At 42.5% G+C, this 24534-nt stretch overlaps 2 protein-coding genes across 37 annotated transcripts in view; one reads left to right on the top strand and one right to left on the bottom strand.

Moving 5' to 3' along the window:
* EIF4ENIF1 (eukaryotic translation initiation factor 4E nuclear import factor 1) overlaps window positions 1-6686 on the bottom strand; it is a 44725-nt gene extending 38039 nt beyond the window's left edge. For 3 of the 13 annotated variants that reach the window (XM_070628463.1, XM_070628466.1, XM_070628472.1), the window contains exons 1-2: window positions 6286-6686; window positions 5030-5152 (exon numbers count right to left, since the gene is read on the bottom strand). In XM_070628463.1, coding sequence (XP_070484564.1) covers window positions 5030-5125 — 96 coding nt within the window. In that variant the 5' untranslated portion in view covers window positions 5126-5152; window positions 6286-6686. Of the gene's footprint in view, window positions 1-5029; window positions 5153-5817 lie in introns of all 13 variants that reach the window. The other 10 variants (XM_070628465.1, XM_070628469.1, XM_070628471.1 and 7 more) reach the window with 6 other exon arrangements.
* SFI1 (SFI1 centrin binding protein) overlaps window positions 5517-24534 on the top strand; it is a 90184-nt gene continuing 71166 nt past the window's right edge. For 13 of the 24 annotated variants that reach the window (XM_070628460.1, XM_070628459.1, XM_070628452.1 and 10 more), the window contains exons 1-2: window positions 10776-10916; window positions 18424-18549. Coding sequence is in view for 17 of the 24 variants with exons in the window: in XM_070628452.1 (XP_070484553.1) it covers window positions 18527-18549 (23 nt within the window). In the remaining 7 variants the exon portion in view is untranslated. Of the gene's footprint in view, window positions 5827-7491; window positions 7648-10775; window positions 10917-18423; window positions 18550-24534 lie in introns of those variants that run through there. The other 11 variants (XM_070628444.1, XM_070628441.1, XM_070628438.1 and 8 more) reach the window with 6 other exon arrangements.

Below are 24534 nucleotides of genomic sequence, written 5' to 3'. Positions count from 1 at the left end.
GCACTTAACTGTGTGCCTGCTGCTTTTCTAAGCACCTGACGTCCATTTTCTCATTTATTCCCCACAGAAATCCTACCTGGTAGACACTGTTTCACCTGCATTTTACAGAGGAAAAGGATGAGATTCACAGAAGCTAAGTATATGGCTGAAGGTCACATAGGTTAAGTGGTAGAGTGGGGGATCCTAAATGAGGCAGTGGGGCTCAACGGCCCTTATCCTCTCCTCTCTACTGCTTCTCGAGAGGACAAGGGAAGGTGCATGACCCCTCCCAACAGCTCTGTCACTCAGTGCTGAGTTTGTCTCTATCCAATGGGACCAGTGGGAATCCTGAGCCAAACTGCCACCTCCTTGGGCAGACTTCCCCTAAGCCAGACTCCGCCCAAAGCACCCTTTCGTGAATCAAAGGCCCTGCCCACAAATTTCTATTAAAGGTTCCAATTGTGAAACGACTGGCTCCTAATCTAGTTAGAAGTTCCCGCCATGAGCAAGGGTCATGAATCACAATTTTTCAATATGACTGAGAATTGGAACAGGTAGGAAAAAGCAGTCAGAAGACAGTACCTACGGTGTTGCCAACCAGCCCCCTCTAAGAACTTCCAGTTGGCTAGGTGTCCTGGACAGCTGAAACATTAAGACTGTATAACGATTTTTCATACTATAATCCTGCCTTCTCCAATATAAATAGGCATCCCTATTTTTATACTAGCTTAAGAAGTTTGTAGCTAAGTGTGTCACTGAAATGCCACCTGTTAGAGGTTACTACTCAACTCAGTTTATGAAAGATATCTACTAAGTTATCAAATGAGATCTTTCTACAGGCAAAACTGACCATCTGACTCTTGACTTCAACCTAAGATTTAAATCACAGAACTCTTTCTTCAGAGGCTTGACTTCAAGTCTCACAACATTCTCTCCCAGAAAGCTAGGAGGATTACTCAAATCAGTTCACTTCAGTTGCTTGTCTATTTTCTTAATGGTTTTAAAGCAAAGATCTAAGGGCTGGCCAGTAGTGTAGTGGTTACATTTGTGTGCTCTGCTTTGTTGGCCCAGGGTTCACGGGTTTGGATCCCAGGTGTGGATCTATACACTGCTCATCGGGCCATGCCATGGCAGCATCCCACATACAAAGTAGAGGAAGACTGGCACAGATGCTCACACACAATCTTCTTCAAGCGAAAAGAGGAAGACTGGCAACGGATGTTAGCTTAGGACCAATCTTCCTCACCAAAAAAAAAAAGCAAAGACAGGGGCTGGCCCCGTGGCCGAGTGGTTAAGTTCACACGCTCCGCTGCAGGGGGCCCAGTGTTTCGTTGGTTCAAATCCTGGGTGCGGACATGGCACTGCTCATCAAACCACGCTGAGGTGGCATCCCGCATGCCACAACTAGAAGGACCCACAATGAAGAATATACAACTATGTACCGGGCGGCTTTGGGGAGAAAAAGGAAAAAATAAAATCTTTAATTAAAAAAAAAAGCAAAGACATAAACATGGCTGTACCACTGTGACCAACTGCTCATCAACCATAAATTAGGCTGGCTTACGAACAATGATGACTAAAATGGTCCCAATTCAGAACTAGTCAAGGCAATGAAGAGCACATGTGAAATGAATCTCAGATAATCTAACACCTACTTTTTAACTGGTAGATTTCACATGCATGATTAACAGCGGTCAGTATCCAGCTGAATGTTTTGAGTGTCCTCTGCTTTTATTCCCTGTCCTACTAGCAGGTAACAGCATTCAATAAGGAGTCAGTGGCAAAATACAGGAGCAAAGGAGGAACAGCACAAAGTACGTATACTTTGTCATCTAAAGAGGATCAGTATTCATTTGAAGAAAAAAACCTGGATCTGAATAGTGGGATAGTCCAAAGCACTTCTATTTTTGTATTCAAGCAGAAGATGGTATTCTATTAGCGATACTACACGTCAAGAACTGGTGAACAAGGACCTCTGATGAAGGTAAGAAAAAGTTGAATGAGTCCCAAGGGTTTTCCACTAATAAGCATCACTGCCTTCTATTCCTAGAATGGTTCTCAAACTTGCATCAGAGTCAGAATTCCCTGAAAGACTTGTTAAATGCAAATGGCTGGGCACCACCTCTAGAGTTGGATTCAATACCTGAGATGGGGCCTAAGATTTCCTATTTCTAACAAGTTACCAAATGACGCTAAATGCTAGTTCAGGGACCATACTTTGAGAACCACTGTCTAAACCACTTTCAGTCCATGACCTTGAGGTGAAACTCCACTCTATAACCTCCAAAAGTCCTTCAACATAATCCAATCAGTTTATAAATGCACATGTAAATACCTTAGGAATTTGGTCTGGCAAAATGGGCCTGAGTGGGTTTATAAATTAAGGGCTCAAGACCCTCAGGATAACAGGTGCACACAATAAACTCACTTATAGTCATCCCAATTAATCATGACCGAGGCTAGGGGAAGGCCTGAAAGTATCCAATGTGACTAACTTGAGCTCCTGAGACATTCATGGAAGCACAACGGACACCACCTGAACGCTGAGGAGTAACTATGCACCTGAGCTGCTTGAAACATCAACACCATCTATCAAGTTCTCTGAGGGAGACTGAAGTCTTGCTACTTCAAGTATGGTCAGTGGACCAGCAGTAATGGGCACCACCTGGGCGCTGGTTAAAAGCCACATTTTAACCATAAAAGCCCAGCCCTGACCTATCAATGAGAATTCACAATTTACCAAGATTCATAGGTGATAGCCAGACACATTAACCTTTGAGAAGAAAGGTGGACTAAAGGATGTCCCAATACACAAGGAAACTCTGGTATGTTAGCCTGAAAAGCACTCGGCCAGACATCTAGACTCCTTGACCTTTACGGAAAAAAACCTCGAATTCTGAACTATTAATATTATCCCACCTAAAACTGAATGCTAGACTAAGAAGAGTCAACGGTTAAGAAGCCCTCTCATCCGGCCAATGGGTTTTTTTTGACCTTGTAGTAAACATCCCACATTTACAAAAGTTCTCACAAAATACATCACTTATAAAAATCACTGAGGATAGTTTTCTTCTACTGCTTCTAAACTTTCTACCCCGTGAACTTGAAGTGGCAGAAACATTACTAAATGCTGTATTTATTCCAACAGTTTGATCTCAGCATGCAGACAGGGAGGAGGATGGCTCAAATATTATTTCAGTTGTGGAACCAACAGACCATTTATAATAATGCTTAGAACACAGGACTGTTTCAAGCTTTCTTCAAAAGGAGAAAGGCTTAGTTTGCCTCAAGTCCTGCATACTGTAAATATAATACAGTATATATAGTACAGTATATATAATGCAATAATGTATAATAAGCAAGCACCACCCTAACACTGCCTAAACACGATCCTAAAGCTGTGATTAACTAAATCCTCTTCAATAGAGTGGAAAGTAAACCTATTTCCAACTAAATTTGGTAGAGAAGACCATTAAATCTAAGCTCTACTGTCATTAACACCTAAAAAATGTTTTTCTTAACCATTTCTTTAAGGCACACTTATCTAAGTATGGCAGAATTCTGAGGTTGGACTGTCAAAAATGGGCAATATTGAGCTTCTTATTCTTAATCTTTACTGCAGACGTACATAAGTTCTATCCTAAAGAGACCAATATTTTCCTAGAAATGACTTATGCATAAAGATATATACATAAAGATGAAATATACATACTACTCTAATCAGTGTGTGAAAGTGATTCAAAATTCTGCCTGGACTCTACAAAGTAAAGTACCAGTCAGAACTTTTATTCAAAAAGAACTGGGAGATTTGAAATCACATAAGCTTATAGAAGCAGTTCAAATCAGTTTCCCTTCATGTAATAAGCTTTTCTCCATTCAGAATGCACCTGTCAACATTTTAAATAATGAATTTAAGTTGTGAAACACTATTCAAAGCACTCTTAGGTTTGAGAGAAACATTTGGGAAGACCAAATCTGAATGAAGTAAAATACTTCCTACCAACTCACATTCTATTATGCCAAAACAGACTGTGCTAAGATAGCAACTAACCAAGAACACTTTTACACCTGAAAACATTTTTTTCCTGTAGAGAGTTTTTTAAATGCTAAAAATGGATATTACTTTGACAGCATTTGATACTTTACCAAGCAGGTAAGAGTAGTGGCACAACAAGTATACAAACAAGGACTGGACTTCAAAATATTAAACATTCAGTACCCTGGGAAGCCAGGTACAATAATTACATTAGAGTCCTTGATTAGGTCCATACTAAAGAAATAGACATATGGCCTAGGTAGAATATAAGCCTTCCTGTCAACAGTCCCAAGCACACTTTATGTAGTCCAGCCCAACACATCTCAAGGAACCAGAAATGAATTCACAGCTCACCGAGTCCCGTCAACCTCTTCAGAAACATTCAGTAGGCAACAAAATACCAAAGCAATAGCTGCAATAAATAAACGACCGTAAGGTGATATGCTCCCCCACTAGAAAAAGCAGGTATCTAGATGAGTTTAAAATCACCACAAGCTAGGGGAAATATGACTGAGGTCTTATTTTTGTGAGTCCATAGCCAATTTGTAACAGGAAATAAAAAACAATTAAAACATCTGGTTACCCTAGCTAAGTACACCAAAGAGCATTTCTTTGGGGAGTTCGCCTCTCAAGGAAACATCAACACACAGGACACTGATTTTGTGAGGCATCCCAGAGCTGGAACCTTTACCTTACAGCATGCGAGTCAATAAGACACCAGTTACACAGCTGTTACAGAATGTGTGTGCCAACATATACTGATCCACACATTCACATGGGATCTGAGCCATAGTCCCTTCACCTGAAAGCTACTTAGAAGCAAATTCTAGTTTAAACTCTGGGTATTCACACTTCCAGAAAAAGTTCAAAGCAATGCTTTACTAAATCTAGTTTAGTCCATATAGTAAGTCAGAGTTAGACTACCACTTTAGATAATACTAACGAAATACCTACACAATGTTACTAACCTCCCCACCTGGAAAGAAACACTACTTCATTAGTAACAAAGCCTACTTTTGTATATCGATGGGGGGATTTGGAGGCTGGTTGCTTCTTCAGGTCAAGGAAAGCATCTCCGTTTTCTGTTTCAACCACACTTCTCCTATCCATGGCGCCTTGGTCTACAATTCTTTGCACCTGAAAGATAAATCAACACAAAACTGTCACGGAGAACAATAAATTTTCAGAAGTCCTGACTATTTAAGAAACTGAAACTCGTATTTCTTAAAATGACTACCTTTAAAAAAACAACGCCTCACCCAACAATGAGGCTATAAACCAGAACCCCCTTGGAAATAGAACGACTGGTACTTAGCTATCTCATACAGTAAAATGCTCTAAGCATCAAAAAGGTAAGGAAAGCAGAAGCGGAAGGTGCCCAAATCAGGATACAGACTTTAAGCAGCTTTAATATAAAAAGAAACCAAGGTTAGCCGCTGTCACCCATAGGGGCCAATCAGGCAGCAGTGGGGAAGTTTCCCGGGTGGGGGCAGGTAGGAGAGAGTTTGGGGCCAGGGATCCGGGAAGTCGAGCTGTACAGTAAAGTGCCTGTCACTTGCCAATGGACGGCGCCAGCTGCCCCTTGTTATTCGGGGGCCAGGGACTGGGGACCAAGCCCGAGCGCCCTTCGCCTGGCCAGCCGCACCTGTGGTCATGTCAAGAGCGCCCGTGGCAAGGAAGGGGAGAGCGCCGGCTTCAGCTTCGAAACTCGGCTTCCCCGGGCCGCGACCCCAACCCCCGGCCTCTCGCACAGGCCCCGGCCCAGCGGCCTTCGTCGGAAGAAGGGCGGGGACGGTACTCACGGAGGGGAGGTAGGTTGGAGGGAGCGGAGAGGCCGAATCCCCCGGCCCGGGCGCTCCGAGCTGGAGCCGGCGCAGGCCCACCGCCGTCCGCCCCAGCCCGGCGGCTCGGGCCCCGCCAGCCCGCCCGCTGCCCGCCGGCCTCGCGCCCCTGCCCACCTCGCGCGCGCGCCCCAGCGCTCGCGCTCACGCACGCGACCCCGGGAGCAGCGCGCCCGCGCCCCTTCTCTCCCTGCGGGCCCTGGCGCGCGGTCCCTCGGATTCTGTCGCCGCTGCCGCCAGGCCCTTACTCGGTGCCTCTGTCGCCGCTCCCCTCCCCGCCACCCGTGCCGGTCCGAGGTCTGCTCCGCGCGGCCTCCGCTCTCGCCCCCCCACCCGCTCGAGCTGTCTCTCTTCAGCCGCCGTAACCGCGGCCCAGCCCTCCGCCCCTCCTCCTCGGCCCACTCCCCCTTAATAACTCCCTCCACGCACCCCGGCCCCAGCGCCGCCTGCGCTGCCGCGCGCCCGGATGTGAGGTGGCCGCCGCGGTGCCGGACGGAAAAGAGAAGAATCGCGGCGCACTCCCCGGGCGCCCGCCCCTGTGTGCGCCCGGCGGCGGGGAGGCGGAGGCGGGGAGGAGATGGCGGCGGCTGGGAGGAGGCCAGGGCGGGGGCAGTGGAAGCCGTCCCCGGTGCGCGCAGGCGGTCGTCGTGGGCAGCCCCAGGGAGGGCGCCGCGTTCCCACGCGCGCGGCGGGGCGGGGCGGAACGGAGCGGGTGGTGCTTGCAACCCGCGACCCCCGCTCGGTAGCTTTCCTGGGAAGGTGGCGGCGGCCGCGAAGCGTGGCCTGGCGCGACCAGGGTGCGCGTCGGCGGAGAACCCTGGGGCCCTGGCACTGCCAGTCTGAGTTAGGCGAACCGGGGGCTTATTGAGCCTTCCGGGTGTGGGCTCGAACCTCAGCTCCTTTCTACTAGTGCTGTAATCTCGGGCAACGCTCTGAGCTCTCTGAGTTTCGTTGTTCTCTTTCCTCAAATGGCCTCTCTATAAATTTATGAGGAATAAACGAGATTACGCGTTGCTACATTAATAGCCAAATTTGCCATGGTTCTTTTTGATTGAGCTACGGGTGACTGACAAATTTATTGAAAGGTTCTTTCGCGTCTGTAAGCTGAATCTTTCCTTAGCCTGCACGGGAAGGGGAAGTTCGAGTGTGTTCGGGTGAAAATGAGCTGGCGACTGTCAAGCGCTTAGTATATGGTGCCGAGACTGGCTGACGGGGGCACAGAAATGCAAATACAACTTCCCTTCTCTAAGCAACGAGAATAAGTGCTGCTCCCTGGAGGAGCGGTCGGGAGAGGTTTGCCGGGGATCACATGGGAACCCGGTCTGCGGGAATATCACGAGCCCCACTTTCTGCCCCGTGGGGCCGCCCAGGGTTGGTGTGAAATGATACATGGGCGTGGAGGGAAACGTAATTTTTCTGGTTGAAGGGTAGCGAAGACTACATTTCTTTGAAGGGGCCTACTTTCTTTGAGCTTCACTTTCGTCCCTTGTGAAATGAGGGGATTGGACAATGAGTGTTCACTAAATCCCCTTCCTGTGAATGTTGGCAAGAGAGAAAACAATTATGAAAACGTTTTTCTCTTCGTCTGTAATACTGAATAAGATGTGTTTCTTAAAAACTATCTTTTCTCTGCAGGCCAGAGGCAGAGGGAAGCGTTTGCATCCCAGCTCTACCACACCCTACAGGCTGTGGAGAATTAGGCCATTTATCTTTAGCCTTGGTTATCTCATCTGTAAAATTGAGAAGATAACCCACTCAACAGGGCTGTTGTCAACATTAAAATAGGCTAAGGTAGGTAAAAAGTTTTATACAAGCTCGGTAAAGCTGTTTTTGTTTTTAAAGCCTATACAGAGACACGTTGTAGGTGGTCAAACAATGGCCGTTTTTATTATTATTTTTAAAACTAAGCTGTTTTTAGACTCCTGATGCTGAAGAAATGGTCTGATCCCCTTGCCATTATGGAATAGTGGAGAAGGCCCATTCTCTGAAGCTCTTCAATCCTGGCTCTGCCACTTAGTGTGAAACCTGAGCCAATCATTTCACCTTTCTGTACCTGTTTACTCATCTGTCAAAAAGGGATAGCAGTACGTCCTTTTCAGACTTGCGGGAGGAATTAAAGATAACATTAAAAGCAGTGTTTTTGGTTATTGCTGTGTAACAAACCACTCCCAAACTCAGTGGCTTAACTCAACATTTATTTTGCACCCACATCTGTAATTTGGGCCTGTTCTAGTTGGGATAGCTGGTCTCTGCTCCATTCAGCATCAGCTGGGGTGCTGGAAGGCTGTGGGCTAGGATCATCTAATCACTCACTTATTCATTTATTTGGTGGTTGATGGTGGCTGTCAGCTGGGACCACTGGAGCTGTGGCTGGAACACTTACACATGGCCTCTCTCTGTGGCCTGAGCTTCCTCACACTGTGGTGGCTGGATGGGTGACTGTGCAGAGAGAACAAGAGGGCCAGATGGTTGCTGAATAGTTTTTTTTCTAACCTAGCCTCCAAGTCACTCAGGGTCTATTCCGCTGCATGCCACATTCTGTTCCTTAGATAGGAGTTACTAAGGCTGGCCTATATTCAAGGGGAGGGGACTGAGACTCCATCTTTATATGAGAGGAATATGGAAGAATTTGTGGGTATATTGTTAAATTACCACAAGCCACACACACAATCTGCTCAAGGCATTGTAGCTAGCATGATAGAGCTAGCTCCTCACCTGGAGCTAATTTCTTAGGCCCTCTGGTCTATCCTAGTTAGGACATGCTGTTCCACCAGGCTCTTCTCTTGTGGAACCCTGGTCTCAACTCACTTCTTACCTCTCAGAACCTCAATTTATCCTTGTGAAAGGAGAAGACAATTAGTACCTAGGAATAAAGGTAATAATTTACTAAGGGAGGGGATCTGTAAACTTCTTTAATCTGTGCCATGCAAACCCTAGATACTTGCAAATCCTTGTTTCGTTGTAGCTTTTGAATGTTATTCTCCTTGGCATGAATGATAATTTGTAATTCTAAATGCCCTTTTTTGCAACTAGTAATGAAATTTCAAATATCAGTATGGGAAACCCCTTTGAGATAGTGAGAGAGAAATGATTTATTCTAGTTCTTTACTAAATATAAGATCTTGGTTTACGTTCATATTGTTCAAAGTTTGTCATAAGGGGACGCAAAGGTTCAGTCATTTGGGGAAATTAGTAGTCCAAGAACGTAGAGAAGCAAATGAAAGTATCAGAAACCTGGAAATTTTGAAAGCAGCCTCATCTCAGAAAGTTGGGAGTACACTTTAATTGCCCTGTACCTCTCTAAAAGAGTTTTTTCCTACTCAGTTTTTCTTCTTCCAAGGGTAATCCCTAGGTCCAAGAAAATAGAATTTGAACAGTTTCACACTTGTGGCATGATGTACTGAGGTTAAGGACTATAAAGAACTTATTAAGAGATTTCTGGAAGACCACACAGCAAATTATTTGCAGAGCCTAGACCCCCTTCTGGCACTTCTTTGATTTTTTTTTTTTTTTTGAGGAAGATTAGCCCTGAGCTAACTGCTGCTAATACTCCTCTTTTTGCTGAGGAAGACTGGTCCTGAGCTAAAATCTGTGCCCATCTTCCTCTACTTTATCTGTGGGACGCCTGGCACAGCACGGCTTTTGCTAAGTGGTGCCATGTCTGCACCTGGGATCCAAACTGGCGAAGCCCGGGCTGCAGAGAAGCGGAATGTGCAAACTTAACCGCTGCACCACCGGGCCAGCCCCTCATCCTTTTCTAAATTAGTCAAAGCTGATGGTGGTAAATGCACATGACAGGAAGAAAGCATGAGCAAATCATCTAGAAAGAATGCTTATTGATTTATCATCCTGGATCTGTCATAATTTATATAAACGTATATAATTTATATAAAAGTAAAGGCTAATTTTTCAGTAAGCAAATATTAGTTACAATGTTAATTAGGACCTTGAAACCCATTAAACTGTTTTAAAACTACTTGTCCACGTAACTTCAGAAGTGTCGTTGCTAAAAGACTGGCTCCCGTGTCCTGCTAAAGTGGAACTTCTTTTAAACATTTTTTAAAAATTATAAAAATTAACATATGTAAAAAATAGGGCAAAAATACAAATTACCTGTGATTCTAATTCCAAGACACGCAAGTTATTTTTCCTCATGTTTTAAAAAATCTTTCAAGCATTTACATACATAATACAAGCCTTTGCTTTCTCCACCAGAAATCTCATGTGCTCTCAAATATGTTACAAAGCACAAGAGAAAAGCATATAAAAATGCCCCACCGACCCTCGCCTACCCTTATTTTTTAAATGATCAGAGTGGACCTAAATAAAAAAATTTAACAACTCTTTACTGACAAGTAGTACTTGTTAATTACATTTTAACGGAAGAGTTGAGAACACATCAGCCTGAGATAATTTTAATTTGCGGGTTGCAGAACGTGGCACCCGCACCCCAGTCCAGACTGACAACTTCTGTGGTCCACGCATGCGCGCGCCCTAGTCCTTGAGGGCCGGCTTGCACTCTCTGAGAACCAAGGAGAACCAAGAGCCAGAGAGGCTCTCGCGCGAGCCTGAAGGTGCGAAAGGAGGGTCTTCGTCTGCGCGGGCCTCCAGACGGAACCTCATCCTTAGTGCTTACCGCGCGAAACCTAACTCTGAGTCCGCTTTGAAACAGCTCCCACTCCAATAAGAGTAGCAGTAGGAGGCTGAGCTTTGAGAGAAGCAAGGGGGCCACGGAGGCAGAGAGCCCTCGATGGGGCTTCACAAACACAGCGGTCATCCACGGGGCCAACTCGCCTTGCGTGCGCTCCACGGCGGCCAGAGGGAGGCGTGTCGCCTGCCGGATTGAGGCTGCGCGAACTCCAGGGACCCTGGCTGGACCGCCCTCACGCACGCCGCGTCGCCGTGGAGATGGGGGCGGGGCCGGCGCGAGACCTGCGTCGAGAGGCGCGGGAAGCGGCGAGGCGCGCGTGGGCTGTGAGGGCTTCGGGAGGTCGGTGCACGTCCGCCGTCTCCCGCCGAGGCTCTGCTGAGGCGCGAGTCCGAAGGCTCGCCTTCCCCAGGTACGAGGCCCGGTCCGATCGTCCCCAGCCTCTGGGTGGCTCGGCCTCTGCGGTGGGAGTCCAGCGGCAAGCGCACGTCCCTCCGAACTGGGCCGGGTGACTCCTGTCGGGGCCTCCGATTCCCCCTGCTCGCGAAGTGCGGTGAAGCTGCCTACCCCCGGGGCTCTGGTCGGCGGGTGGAGGAGATGTGAAAAGAGTGGCTCGGACGGCGCCCGGAGTCCCCCTCCCTCGCCTGGCGCCGCGCTCGCGTAGTCTTCGCCGGTGCTGCCTTTCGTCCGTCAGTCAGCATCTTGTCGCCCTCCCGCGAGTCTAGTACCCTGCAGGCGGGGCCGGTGCCCGCGTCCGTGCGTGGCTCGTTCGTGTGCGCGGATCCGAGTCGGGGGTTTCTGGATCGCTGCTGAGTGGCGAGGCAGGGGACTACTGTATACAGATCTCGGGAGCCCCACCTGAGCCCCGAGGGCCATTACTGCTCGTTTTTATTTGATGGGAGGCCGTTCAGATTTCTTGTTAACCTCTGTGTCGATGTAAATATTTGTTGAATGAATGGTGTTAGGGACCTGAGTACCAGTCCCAGCTCTATCACTTAGCTAGTGACCTGGTGCACTTCGTCTATAAAATGAAATGGCTGCCACCTGTTGGGGTGGTTGTTTTAAAAAGCAGGTAATTAATGAGAAGTCCTTAGTGCTATACCTGGCATAGAGTACCCGCTTCATAAATGTTATTTTGAATCTAATCTATACGTTTTAGATTGCGTGGTACTCGCCCAAGTGCTATGAAGGTATGAGACTTGGAGGTGTCAGGGAAGGCTTTCTGCAAGAAGTAGGTGAAACTTTTTCTGGGGCTTAAGATATAATTTTAGGTATTTCTTTTTCTTTAGTAGGATCATACATTTCTCAGTCCTTGTTAGAAGCTGCAAATACTGTAGAAGCTTCTTTAAGATACTTTTAGGTTTATATTTTTCAAATTAACATACCTAATTTTAAAAGCTTGTGATAGAAAATAGCCTCCATGCCCCAGTTCTAATTTCCATTCTTCTAGCTGTTTCTCCAGATGTTATTAAAAGTTGGAAGTAAATATCCTTATAGGTGATGTTTCTTTTTTTAAATTTTTTTTGTTGAAGTACAGTTGACATACAATATTCTGTTAGTTTCAGGTGTACAATATAGTGATGCAATATATATATACATTACGAAATGATCTTCATGGCAGGTCTAGTAACCATATGTCTCCATACAAAGTTATTAAACTATTATTGACTGTATTCCCTTAGATGATACTTCTTGATTTGTTAGTTTTATACGTTAAGTGTTTACTGTTATTCATGGGAGAAAAGAGCTTAGCTCACAGTTTTCTTTCCTTCATCTCACCAACTTGGTTATGTGGTAATTCGTTGTTAAATTGTAGTGTTTACATTATATAACAAATAGTCACTTCTGAACCAAGTAGAGTACTGCAACTATTCCTTTCTTGTACATTCCATCATTTTTCTTAGAATTAATAATTGTCTTATCTCATTTGCCTAGTATTCTATGCATAGATCACTAAATTTGTTTTCTAAGTGCTTCAACATTTCTCTCATGCCTGTCAGTAATTTTTTGCATTCTCTCTAAACCATCAGTTTCGTCTTTTTCCTGGATGGCCTCCTCCTCTGCTCTAATCTGATCTGGTGGCTTTGTGCCTGCTGTACCTAGTTCTAATCCAGAGACTTCTTTTCACGTCTGTCCTGGGATTTGCTCCTTTTTGCTATTGAATTCACTGTTGCCCAGATCCCCTTTAATTTTTTTTTTTTTGTTTGCTTCCTTGGTTTTTGGGGCACATTTTCCTGTAATAACTACTCCTTTTTCCTCTTCCTCCTTTTTTTCTTCTTCTTTTAACAGCTTTATTGTAATATGATTCACATACCATACAATTCACCCACTTAAAGTGTTCAATTCAACAGTTTTTTAGTATATTCACAGAGTTATGCAATCTTCAGCATAATCAATTTTAGAATATTTTCATCACCCAAAAAAGGAAACCCTTACCTGTTAGTAGTCACTTCTCATTTTCCCTCAATCCTCCCAGCCCTAGGCAACCACCACTTTACTTTCTGACTCCATAGATTTCCCTGTTCTGGACATTTCATATAAATGGAATCATATGACAATACAGTCCTTTGTGATCGGCTTCTTTCACTTAGCATAATGTTTTCAAGGTTCATTCAAGTCTTAGCATGTAACAGTACTGCATTTCTTTTTATGGCTGAGTATTTCAGTGTATGGATATACCATATTTTGTTTATCCATCCATGAGTTGGTGGACATTTGGGTTTCCCCTTTTTGTCTATTTCGAATAATGCTGCTATGAACGTTCAGGTACAAGTTTTTGTATAGATATTTGTTTTTGCTTCTCTTGGATATAGACCTAGGAATGGAGTTGCTGGATTAAATGGTAACTCTGTATTTATCTTTTTGAGGAACTGCCAGACTATTTTCCAAAGTGGCTGCACCATTTTACCTTAACACTAGCAGTGTATAAGGGGTTCAGTTTCTCTGCGTCTTCACCAAGACTTGTTATTATCTTTCTGTGTTTTTGGTTATAGCCCTCCTAATGGGTATCTCATTGTGGTTTGATTTGCATTTCCATGGTGGCTAATGATGTTTAGCATCTTATAATGTGCTTATTGGCCATTTATATATCTTCGTTGGAGAAATGTCTAGTCATATCCTTTGTCTACTTCCCAGCTGGGTTGTCTTTTTGTTATTGAGTTGTCGGAATTTTTAAAAATATAATCGAGATGTAAGTCCCTTAGCAGATTTGGGAATATTTTCTCCCGTTAAGTTGTCTTTTCACTTTCTTGATGGTGTTCTTTAAAGCACAAATGTTTTTAATTTTTTTTTTGAGGAAGATTAACCCTGAGCTAACATCCACTGCCAGTACTCCTCTTTTTGCCGAGGAAGACTGGCCCTGAGCTAACATCCATGCCCATCTTCCTCTATTTTACGTGGGATGCCTGCCACAGCATGGCTTGCTAAGCGGTGTGTATGTCCGTACCCGGGATCGGAAATGGCAAAGCCTGGGCTGCCAAAGCAGAATGTGCAAACTTAACTGCTGCGCCACCATGCAGGCCCCTAATGTTTTTAATTTTAACAATGTCCAATTTTCTTGTAACTTCTCAAGAAAGGAACATCTTAAGCTTTTCTCCTTGTATGTTGGAAAGAGTGTTTGATCTATGCTGACATTTGTCCTTGGTGCAGGACCTCTCATCTGAGTGTTTGCATCTTTCAGTTTTGAGAAACTTTCTTCTTATTTCTTTGATAATTTCTTCTTCTTTCATTCTCTTATCTCTCTGGAATTCCTGCTAGTTGTATATCTGGTCCTGTGGATCGAGCCTCTGATTGTCTGACTTTTTCTTTCTTTTTGTCATTTTCTCCCCCTTCCTATTTCCGGGACATTTCTTCAGCTTCATCAGCCACATTCTAATGTTTTGGCTCTCCTATCTGTTTCTTGTTCTTATTTTGTTTTTTTTTTTTTAAATCATATCCTCATTTTATTCTATGGGTATGTGATATGTTCTCTTATCTCTCTGAGGATATTAACTATTGGGTTTTCTTTTTATGTTGTTGATTTTGTTTTTCTTCTGTTCTCCATATTGTCCTTGTTTCCTCCAGAATTTTAAAAAAACATTTTGTTATTAAATGAAAAATTTCAAGCACATATAATATGTACCTATTACCCAGTTTCGAAAATTATCAACTCATTATCTTGTTTCATCTATACCTCTGTCCACTCTGTCCCCACTGAGTTATTTTTGTTTTAATTTTTACTTTGAGATAATAATAAAGTCTTACGGAAAAGTTGGAAGAATGATATGGAGATCTCCCATATACCTTTATCTACATTTACCACTTTTTAACTTTTTTGCCCCTTCTGTTTTTTTAATCGTTTTCTCCATGATGGTTCAAAATGGGGGTTTTCCAACTCTACAGTTTCCTCCACGTATCTCAGTGGGCATTCTGTGTAAGGATGAGCCCTCCCTTCTCCCCCATTTATCTATCTTTCAGTTTACTTCTTATCAGCTTGAACTCATAGATCCCCTTTTTATTTAATGTGTTATAATATATTACTGTCCTTAATTACTTTGGTGCTCAAATTTATCTGTAAATTTTTCTGTATAGTCTGCAAAAGGTAAGGTATCCTTTTAAAAGAACAGCCAACACCACTGTCACAACAAAAAATTAATGATAATTCTTTAATAACTCATTAAAACATTTTTAAGTTTAAAAAAATTTAGGGCCAGCCCTTGTGGCCTAGAGGTTAAGTTCAGCACGCTCTACTCTGGTGCCCTGTGTTGGGTTTGGGTGCAGGCCTACACCACTCATCTGTCAGTGGCCATACTGTTGCGGTGGCTCACATACAGAAAGAGGAAGAATGGCAACAGATGTTAGCTCAGGGCAAATCTTCCTCAGTAAAAAATAAAATAAAGTTTAAATTTCCTTGCTTGTTTCATCTTTTTTGTTTGACCGTTGATTTGTAGTGAGTTTAAGATCAAGATCCCAAATCAAAGTTCACACATTGTATTTGATTGATATGCATCTTAAGTCTCTTTTAATGTATAAGCTTTTCCCTCTTTCCTTTTTGGTTTTTTTATTGAAGTAATTGGGTCATTTGTCCTGTAAGTTTTCCTACATCATTGATTTTGCTGATTGCAAAGTCATTTTTACTGTCCCCTTTATTTTTTGTAGGTTGGTACTTAGTTCTAGATGAGGTTTGATGACACTTAGATTCCAGTTTTTGGCAGTGGTGATGTATTCCTTTGTTTGTTTGTTTTGGTCTCTTTCTTGTTGGAAGCCATTTCCAAATGTCTTGTGATTCTTGACTGTCCATTCATACTTACGTGTCAGCAACGTGTCACACAATGTGTCCAAAGTAGTTGGAAGCTCCCAGTGTCTGAGCAGGGCTCGTAGGTCTGTGAGCTTCTCTTGGGGGACAAGCCTGCTTTTTCATTGATGGAGGTGAGCACAGATGTCAGAATCTGGAGATCTGTTAGTTCTTAGCTTCTTCTGAGGAGACTCTTCCAGTCTCCTGACTGGGAGGTACCAGAATTCTAGAAGTGCCTCTGTGGGGAGAGAGCTGGGTACATGGCCTGGCAGGGTTGGGGAGGACAGCAGGGGCTCCAAATGCTCACCATATAGACTTCCATTCAGTGTCCTCATTTGTGGCCTATGGCTTCAATTCTAGGAGCCATTCCTTGTTTCTTCTAGTTGTGAGCTCTTCTGAGATTTTGTGGGCCTGCTTTTCTTTGGTATCCCACTCTGCAGGTTTTCACCTCCTAAAATCTGTTATGTCGGTTATTTTCCTCCTTCTACTTTCTTGTTGCAAAACTTTGTAGAAATCTTTTCATTTCCTATGATTTCTTCTCCCATCTCTTGGACCTTATGGTTTATACCCTTTTATCCTTTACTGTCATCTTAGGAGGTCAATCTGTAGGTTTAACTGGGAGCCCACACCTAATAATCTTTATTTTTTCTTGGGCTGTCTTTTATATTTGGTTATCATTGTGTGTATTCCAACCCAGAAGCAAGTTCGTATTCATATATATCCTTACTGAGATCAATCCTATGTCCTAGTCTTCCCAGTATTTATATATCTCACTTGTCAGGTTCTAGACATTGTTTTAGATGCTGGAAGTGTAGTGATGAGAAGGTCAGATATGGCTCCTGATTTCATGGAATTTATATTCTAGTGGGAAAGACAGATCTGTGCAAGTAGTTAGAATGTTGGCACAGAGCGTATAACAAAAGGGAGTCTGACCACAGATGACAATCTGTAGATTCGTTGCAACAAGACATAAACCCAAGGTAGTGACCCATTTATTATAGCAGTATTTCACCAAAAATCCGTATTTGAATCATCCTTCAATTTAACTTATTTACAGAAATAGTCACTAATGATGACCTTTGTTACTTGGAGTGCAGTACCAGAAAGACTAGGACATAGGTTTGATCTCAATAAGGACTATTCATTTTGTATGGATAAACTCTCTTTTCTGGCTAATTCCTCGTTTGATTTCATTGAAATGTGTGATCTTGATTATAAGGGAGACCTTGACTATAAAGGGTGATTTCATTCTTTTAGAATGAATGTCTCATTAATGCATCACAATTACTCAACATAGGACATGTCCGCTCTATTGGCTTTCCTCCACTATGTACTTAAATCTTACTCCTTTGTCTTACTACTTATATTAGTTTCCAAAGGCTGCTGTAACAAAATGCCACAAACTGGGTGGCTTAAAACAACGGAAATTTATTGTCTGATAGTTCTAGAGGCTAGAAGTCTGAAATCAAGATGTCAACAGGACCATCCTTTTTTCTGAAGTCTCTGGGGGAGGATCTGTCCCATGCCTTTTTCTTAGCTTCTGGTGTTGCCAGGAGTCCTTGGTGTTCCTTGGCTTGTAGATGCATCACTCCAGTCTCTGCTTTCGTCATCACATCCCATTCTCCCTGTGTGTCAGTGTCCACATGGCATTCTCCTCTCTGTGTGTATCTGTCCCTATGTCTCTGCTCCTCTTTTTATAAAGACACCAGTCATATTGGGTTAAGGGCCCACCCTATTCCAGTATGACCTCATCTTAACTTACATCTTAATTATATCCGCAAAGACTTTATTTCCACATAAGGTCACATTTATAGGTTCTAGGGGTTAGGAATTCACATCTTTTTTAGGGGACACGATTCAACCCACAATAGCAAAGAATTGCTATTCTTTGCACTAAGAAATACACAAAAACTGCTTTATTTATTCAGTTCATAATGAATATTATTGGTAGAGATTATCACCAAATGAAAATGAGAACTGTACACAGTAATCTATTACTGATCAAAAACTGCCTGAAGATTCTTATAGGTAACATTGACAACCATAAAAATTAATCTGGGGAAAAAATGAGAAATCTTGGCCTAACTGGTGTTCTTGTAAAGGGAAGTGTAAGGCTTTGGAGCATCACCTGGACAGGAAGAATGTGCCAGTCATAACATTTTGAGTGTGGCTCATTCTCCTCTCAGTTTCCTTTCTTAGAAAATAACTTTTTAAAAATACAATTAAGGGGTTGGTCCAGTGGCGTAGTGGTTAAGTTTGCATGCTCTGCTTTGGCAGCCTAGGGTTCGCAGGTTCGGATCCCAGGAGTGGACCTACACATGACTCATCAAGCCCATGCTGTAGCAGCATCCTGCATATAAAAAATAGGGGAAGGTTGGCACAGATGTTAACTCAGGGACAATCTTCCTCAAGCCAAAAGAGGAAGATTGGCAACAGATGTTAGCTCAGGGCCAATCTTCCTCAGCCCGCCCCCCCCCCAAAAAAAATACAGTTAAATATTTTAAATCAGAGACTCCCCATGTACATCTAGTGTTGAATTAAGAAGGAGGGGCAGGAGACTAGGAGCTGGCATGTAGCTGTTCAGAAATGTGGCTCCTAAGAGGCTTCATATAATTTACTTTCTCTTTTATTCCCCTTTTTCCTGTAGTAAGAAGGGGAAGATAAAAGACTTTGATTCATGAAGAATCTGCTCATTAAGAAGTGTATCAAGCCACTGGTTGAATTTCCATCAAAAAGGGATTAAGCAGAGAATGGAAAGAAAGTTTAACTCCAGGTGAGTGACGGGACTTGACAAAAAAAGTAACTGAAATTATAGTCTATATAAAAGCCAGTAAACATTTTGTGTGTAAAAATAATAATTAAAAAGTAATTTTTTCCTAAATTATGAATGGTAACATAAGAACTTTGGGTAAGGATTTCTGATGTTGATATTTTGGGTTTCTCATCTAGAGTATAGAGTATAATGTACATTTCATACCCTAACCCTACAGTGAAAAACCATTTTGAGTATGTGGAAATATCCATCATTAAAATTTTGATTTTAAGTAGGAATGAGGATGCTTTTCCTGAGGATGGAAGTTATAATATCGAGGCTGGCTGGCTATTGTATCTTTCCCGTACTTTTGATCATGGTTACTTTCAGCCTGCATTAAGGTTCTTTTGATTCCGAATAGCAGAATCCAAATCTAGCTAGCCTAGGCAAAAGGGAGGAATTTATGAGAAACTGTGGTTTACTAACAAACCTCAGACTCACAAGGGTGGGCGTTTGACTTGGAGCTGGCCTGTTATGAATATCCCACTGCCCTAGACACAGTGGTTCAGGAGTGGGTGTGTGACCTCATAGGCCTAATCAGAGGTTTTTCTCTAAACTGAGACAGCCATGTAGAGAGAGAGGCCCACCTAATGCTGAGGTTTCTGTGACAGCAGTTGCAGTCTCCACCATGCAGAGGCAACAGGGAGCCTGTGCTAGAGCAGGTAAGCAGGTCAGCACACTGAGAGAAGCAGGAAGACCTAACAGCATTGAGACACCAGTACTAGTTCTCAAGGCTTTGGTTCAGAATTCCAAAGTGGCAGGGAATTACCTGTTTGTGCTGGATAGCTTCAATTTCATCTTCCAGATCTAATCTCCATTCATTGACATCCAGGGCTTCCTCTTGGGTTTGGCCAGAGAGGAGCCCTGGCAGGAGATAGGAGGGAGGGATGAGAATGAGGCCAGATTGTATTCCCTTGGCTCCCTTCTTCAAGATGGCTTGCATCGTCTGTGTCCCTCCACTGAAGCTCACAGCACCTTGCAAGGCAGCAGACTCTATTTGGCTCTCCTTCTGGATTCTGGTAGTTGTTCCCTCCCCTTATCTCTTTGGGCCTAGAGGTGGCACCATCTTAGCTTTTACCAGCTCAGGTTCCTGCACTGTCCCTCGTGGTTCCTTGACACCCACACCTTTGTAAATACGCCATCCTCAAGTTATCCTATTTTTAATATGTCATCTGTTTTCTTTGGGACTCTTGGGAGTTTTTATCACTACTGTGTTAGATTTTGTCAAATGGTTTTTCTACGTCTGTTGAAATGATCATATCGTTTTTGTCCTTTCTTCTATTAATAAGATGTATTGCATTAATTGATTTTTCAGGTGTTAAGCTATCCTTGCATTACTAGGATAAATCCCTCTTGGTCATGGTGTTTGTTACATGGTTTTTCTATGTTGGATTTGAGTTGCTAATATTTTTTGAGTATTTTTGTGTTTATGAGTCATGAGGGATATTTGGTGTGTATGTGATATGTATTTAGTATGTATGTGATATCTTTGTCTGCCTTTGGTATCAGGTTGTGATACTGGCCTTAAAGAATGAATTTGGAAGTCTTCCTTCCTCCTTTATTCTCTGGAAGAGGTTGTAGAATATTGGTATTTATTTATTTATTTATTTATTTATTGCTGAGGAAGGTTTGTGCTGAGCTAACATCCATGCCAGTCTTTCTCTCTTTTTTAGTATGTGGTCCACTGGCACACAATGGCTGCTAAAAGAGCGGTGTAGGTTCACACCTGGGAACCAAACCCAGGCCACCAAAGTGGAGCACTCTGAACTTAACCACTAGGCCACTGGGGCTGGCCCAGTATCATTTGTTTATTTATTTATTTATTTTTTTGAGGAAGATTAGCTCTTCTGAGGTGGAACAAGGCACTGCTCTGCCTTCTTATTTTAGCCCTCATACAGAGATGACCAGAGGATGGAGACAGTGCATATGTAGTGTGAGAAGCCCCTGCTCTGGGGCCAGCTGGACAGGATTTGAGACCCAGCTCTGTCACCTGTGTAGTGAGACACATTCAGGCAAGTCACTTAACATTTCTGAACTTCATTTTCTGTTTTGTAAAATAAAGAAAATAGAATTTAACAGGATGAGTTGTTTTTAGGATTTAAGGTTATAATTTATGTGAGATATGTATATGGAGAGAAATGTGTATATATGTGTGTATATGTATACATATATACTTATTTCCTTTAGGAGCAATGGGTTCAGTATTCACTAATTGAATGTTTAGGGTGACTTTGTAGAATATGAATACTGCAGATAAGAGTCGACTGTGTATATGTTGACTTTGTGCCGAACAGTCTTGCTAGATTCTCTTATAAATTTTAGTAATTTACCCGTAGATTATTTTGCATCTTTTCTGCATGCATAATCATATCATAGGCAAAATGACACTTTTTTCCCCACTTTCCAATCTTTATGACTGTAATTTCATTTTCTTGCCTTACTCTGCTGGCCAGGACCTCCAGTACAGTGTTGAATAGAAGTGATATTAGTCTCACTTGTCATGTTCCTAATCTTAAAGAGAAAAGCTATCAATGTTTCATCTTAAGTATGGTATCTGCTATAAGTTTTTCATAGATATCCCTTATCAGATTAAAGTTTCTCTTCCTAGTTTGCTAAAACTTTTTTTCATAAATGGATATTGAAATTTTAATCAACTGTCTTTTCTGCATCTATTGAGATGATCGTATGATTGTTTTGATGGTTGATTTTTCTAATATTAACCTTCCCTTTCTGGAATTAATCCTCCATCGTGTTATATTATCCTTTTTCTGTATTGCTGACTTCAGTTAGCTAATACTTTGTTTAGATTCTTTCGTTATGTATTCATTAGTGAGGTTGACACGTAATTATCCTTTCTTGAAATGTCCAGTAAGGTCCTCATGGACCTGGGACCTTCCCCGTCTTCACTCCACCATCCTCGGCTGTGGTCCTCGTCCTCCTGGTCCAAGTTCACAGCCATTCCAGGCAGCACAGTGGAGGAAGATAGGAAGAAAAAGTGTGCTGGCTCTTAAGGCAGATTACAGGAAGCTGCCACCTGATGATCCTACCTATGTTCGTAGTCAGAACTTAATTTCAGAAGTTAGTAGCAAGAGAGCCTGAGAAATGTAATCTTTATTCTGGGCAGCCATGTGCCCAGCCAAACATTCTATTATATGGAAGAAGGAGAGCATAGATATTGGATGTGTGTTGGTGTCCTGTACCTACTGTAAGCTATTGACATCTTGTTTTCTCATTGTACGACATCTTAACATTGAATACATATTTGTCCTTGCATCCCCAGGCCTCACTTTGTTCCTGGTTATATAGCAGCTCCTTGATACTGGATGGATAAACAAACACACTGCAGAATACACCTGCCGAGTAAATAGTTAAATGAATTGGCCAGGGCATGCCTTCCCCTTGGCACTTTTGGATGAACATTTTAAAATTGTCTTTCTTCTCACTTCGATTTTTCTGTATTTTTTGGCTAATAATACTCTTCCTATTGACATTTAAAAAAAATAGTAATTGTATTCCTACGTTTTTTATTAAGCCAGTCTCCTACCCTGTTCTTCGTGATTTTTGGCCTACTGATGTTATGTTTTTAAAGTTCCTTCTGTTTCATCTATTTCGTATTTCTTTAGTCCTTTCCATCCTTCTGCCCTTCCTACCTCTGACAATTCAACAAAGCTTTTATGAGTACCTGCTATGTGCCTGGCAGTGTGTTAGGGGCTGAATATATATTAGCAAATAAAAACGGTCCTTGTCATCATGAGGCTTACAGACAGGTTGAGGGAAATAGATACACATGTAAATAGACAAATATGTAGTTTTAGTTTATGTTCTCTTCCTTTAGGTCTTGATTTTGTTAGAATAACTTAGATATCTGGGGCTACCTGACTTACGCCAGTGTTGATATTTTTATGCTTTTAAACTTCCAGAGCTGTAGGTAGTTCTTCTGTTGCTGGAATTGCTAGCTGGTAAGGAGGAGCCCAGAGAGACTGATGAGAGAAGAGAGCAGAGGGACAGGGATGGCTTTAGGCTTGGGCTCGCAGTCTGTGGAGAGCTGCCTACCTGTTTGATTATGTCGCAGGGCTTCAAATCCCAGCATACCTCCCACCAATTTGCTGTTTCATGGGCTTTTAACCTTTTAAGGTCCTTTTTCTTTTTATTTTAAAGTGGATGGGATGAAAGCCTTATTTATTTTTAAAGTTTTTATTTACCTTTATTTTAAAATAATTTCAAACTTAAAGAAAAATTGCAAGAATTCGACAAAGAACTCTATACCGTTCTTCTCCAAGATTCTCCTGTTATTAACATTTTACCACATTTGTCTGTCTGTCTCGGTCTCTGTCTCTCTTTCGACATTTGCATGTCATTTGTGGACATGTGCACAGGGGCAAAAAATTTTGCTTACCCAGTGCACGTGTTCCCAGCTGAGGTCTAACAAGGCGATGCTCTGCCTTCTTATTTCAGCTCTCATACTGTGAACAAGTGTCCTTGTCACAGTCTATGTAATGCCATGTTTTCAAAGTTTTGTGCTCTTTGTTGATGACTTTGCTGTTTAAAATGGCCCCCAAGCATAGTGCTGAAGTTCTATCTAGTGTTGCTAAGCGCACGAAGGTTGTGATGTACCTTATGGAGAAAATAAGTATGTTAGATAAGCTCTGTTCAGGCATGAGTTATAGTGCTGTTGGCCATGAGTTCAGTGTTCATACCTCTCTATATGTATGAAATAAGGTGTCTTAAAACAGAAGGACATGTAAAACAAGATTATATATTGATTGATTGATTGATGAAAATGTTTTCAAAGGTTTACAGGACTAACTATGTATTTCCCCTAGGGACAATGGTTCAGTATATTCATTAATTTGGTATTTATGGTGACTTTATAGAATATAAGTACTGCAAAACAAGACTCAATTTTGTCTAGACCTATATTTTTAATTTATTTATTCATTTTTTTTTTTATTTTTTTTTTTAAAGATTTTATTTTTTCCTTTTTCTCCCCAAAGCCCCCCGGTACATAGTTGTATATTCTTCGTTGTGGGTCCTTCTAGTTGTGGCATGTGGGATGCTGCCTCAGCGTGGTTTGATGAGCAGTGTCATGTCCGCGCCCAGGATTCGAACCAACGAAACACTGGGCCACCTGCAGCGGAGCGCGCGAACTTAACCGCTCGGCCACGGGGCCAGCCCCTAGACCTATAGTTTTTTTCACGGAACCATTTGAGAGTAAGCTGAGGCCAGTTGTCCCAAAAATGTTATTTATAGCAAAAAGAAAATAAAATATAAGAAAAACTTCTCTTTTTATTCCTTTCCTTTCTGGTCCAGGATTACATATTGCATTTATCTTTTTAGTCTCCTTTAATTTGGAATTCTTTCTCAGTCTTTCCTTATCTTTCATGACGTAAACATTTTTGAAGAGTTCAGACCACTTACCTTCTATGAATATTTCTCAATTTGGGTTTGTTCAAAGTTTCTTCATAATTGGGTTCAGGTTATGTATTTTTGGCAGGAATATCACAGAAGTGAGGCTGTGTTCTTCTCAGTGCATCAATATCAGTAGATACCTCATGTTGAATTGGTCCCATTACCATTGATGTTAACTTTTATCACTTGGTTAAGATGATGTCTGCCAGTTTTCTCAACTATAAAGTAATAAATAAGTATTTTGTGGAGACATACTTTTTATTTTTTTGGTGAGGAGGATTGGCCCTGTGCTAACATCTTTTGCCAATCTCCCCCCCTACTTTTTTTTTGTGAGGAAGATTAGCCCTGAGCTAACTCCTGCCAATCCTCCTCTTTTTGCTGAGGAACACTGGCCCTGAGCTAACATCCATGCCCATCTTCCTCTGCTTTATACGTGGGATGCCTACCACAGCATGGCTTTTGCCAAGTGGTGCCATGTCTGCACCCGGGATCCGAACCGACGAACCCCGGGCCGCCGAGAAGTGGAACGTGCAAATT

This window comes from Equus przewalskii, chromosome 7 (genome assembly GCF_037783145.1).
Source record: "Equus przewalskii isolate Varuska chromosome 7, EquPr2, whole genome shotgun sequence".
NCBI lineage: Eukaryota > Metazoa > Chordata > Mammalia > Perissodactyla > Equidae > Equus > Equus przewalskii.
Note: the sequence above shows the minus strand (reverse complement) of the source record. Positions and strands in the feature narration are given on the sequence as shown.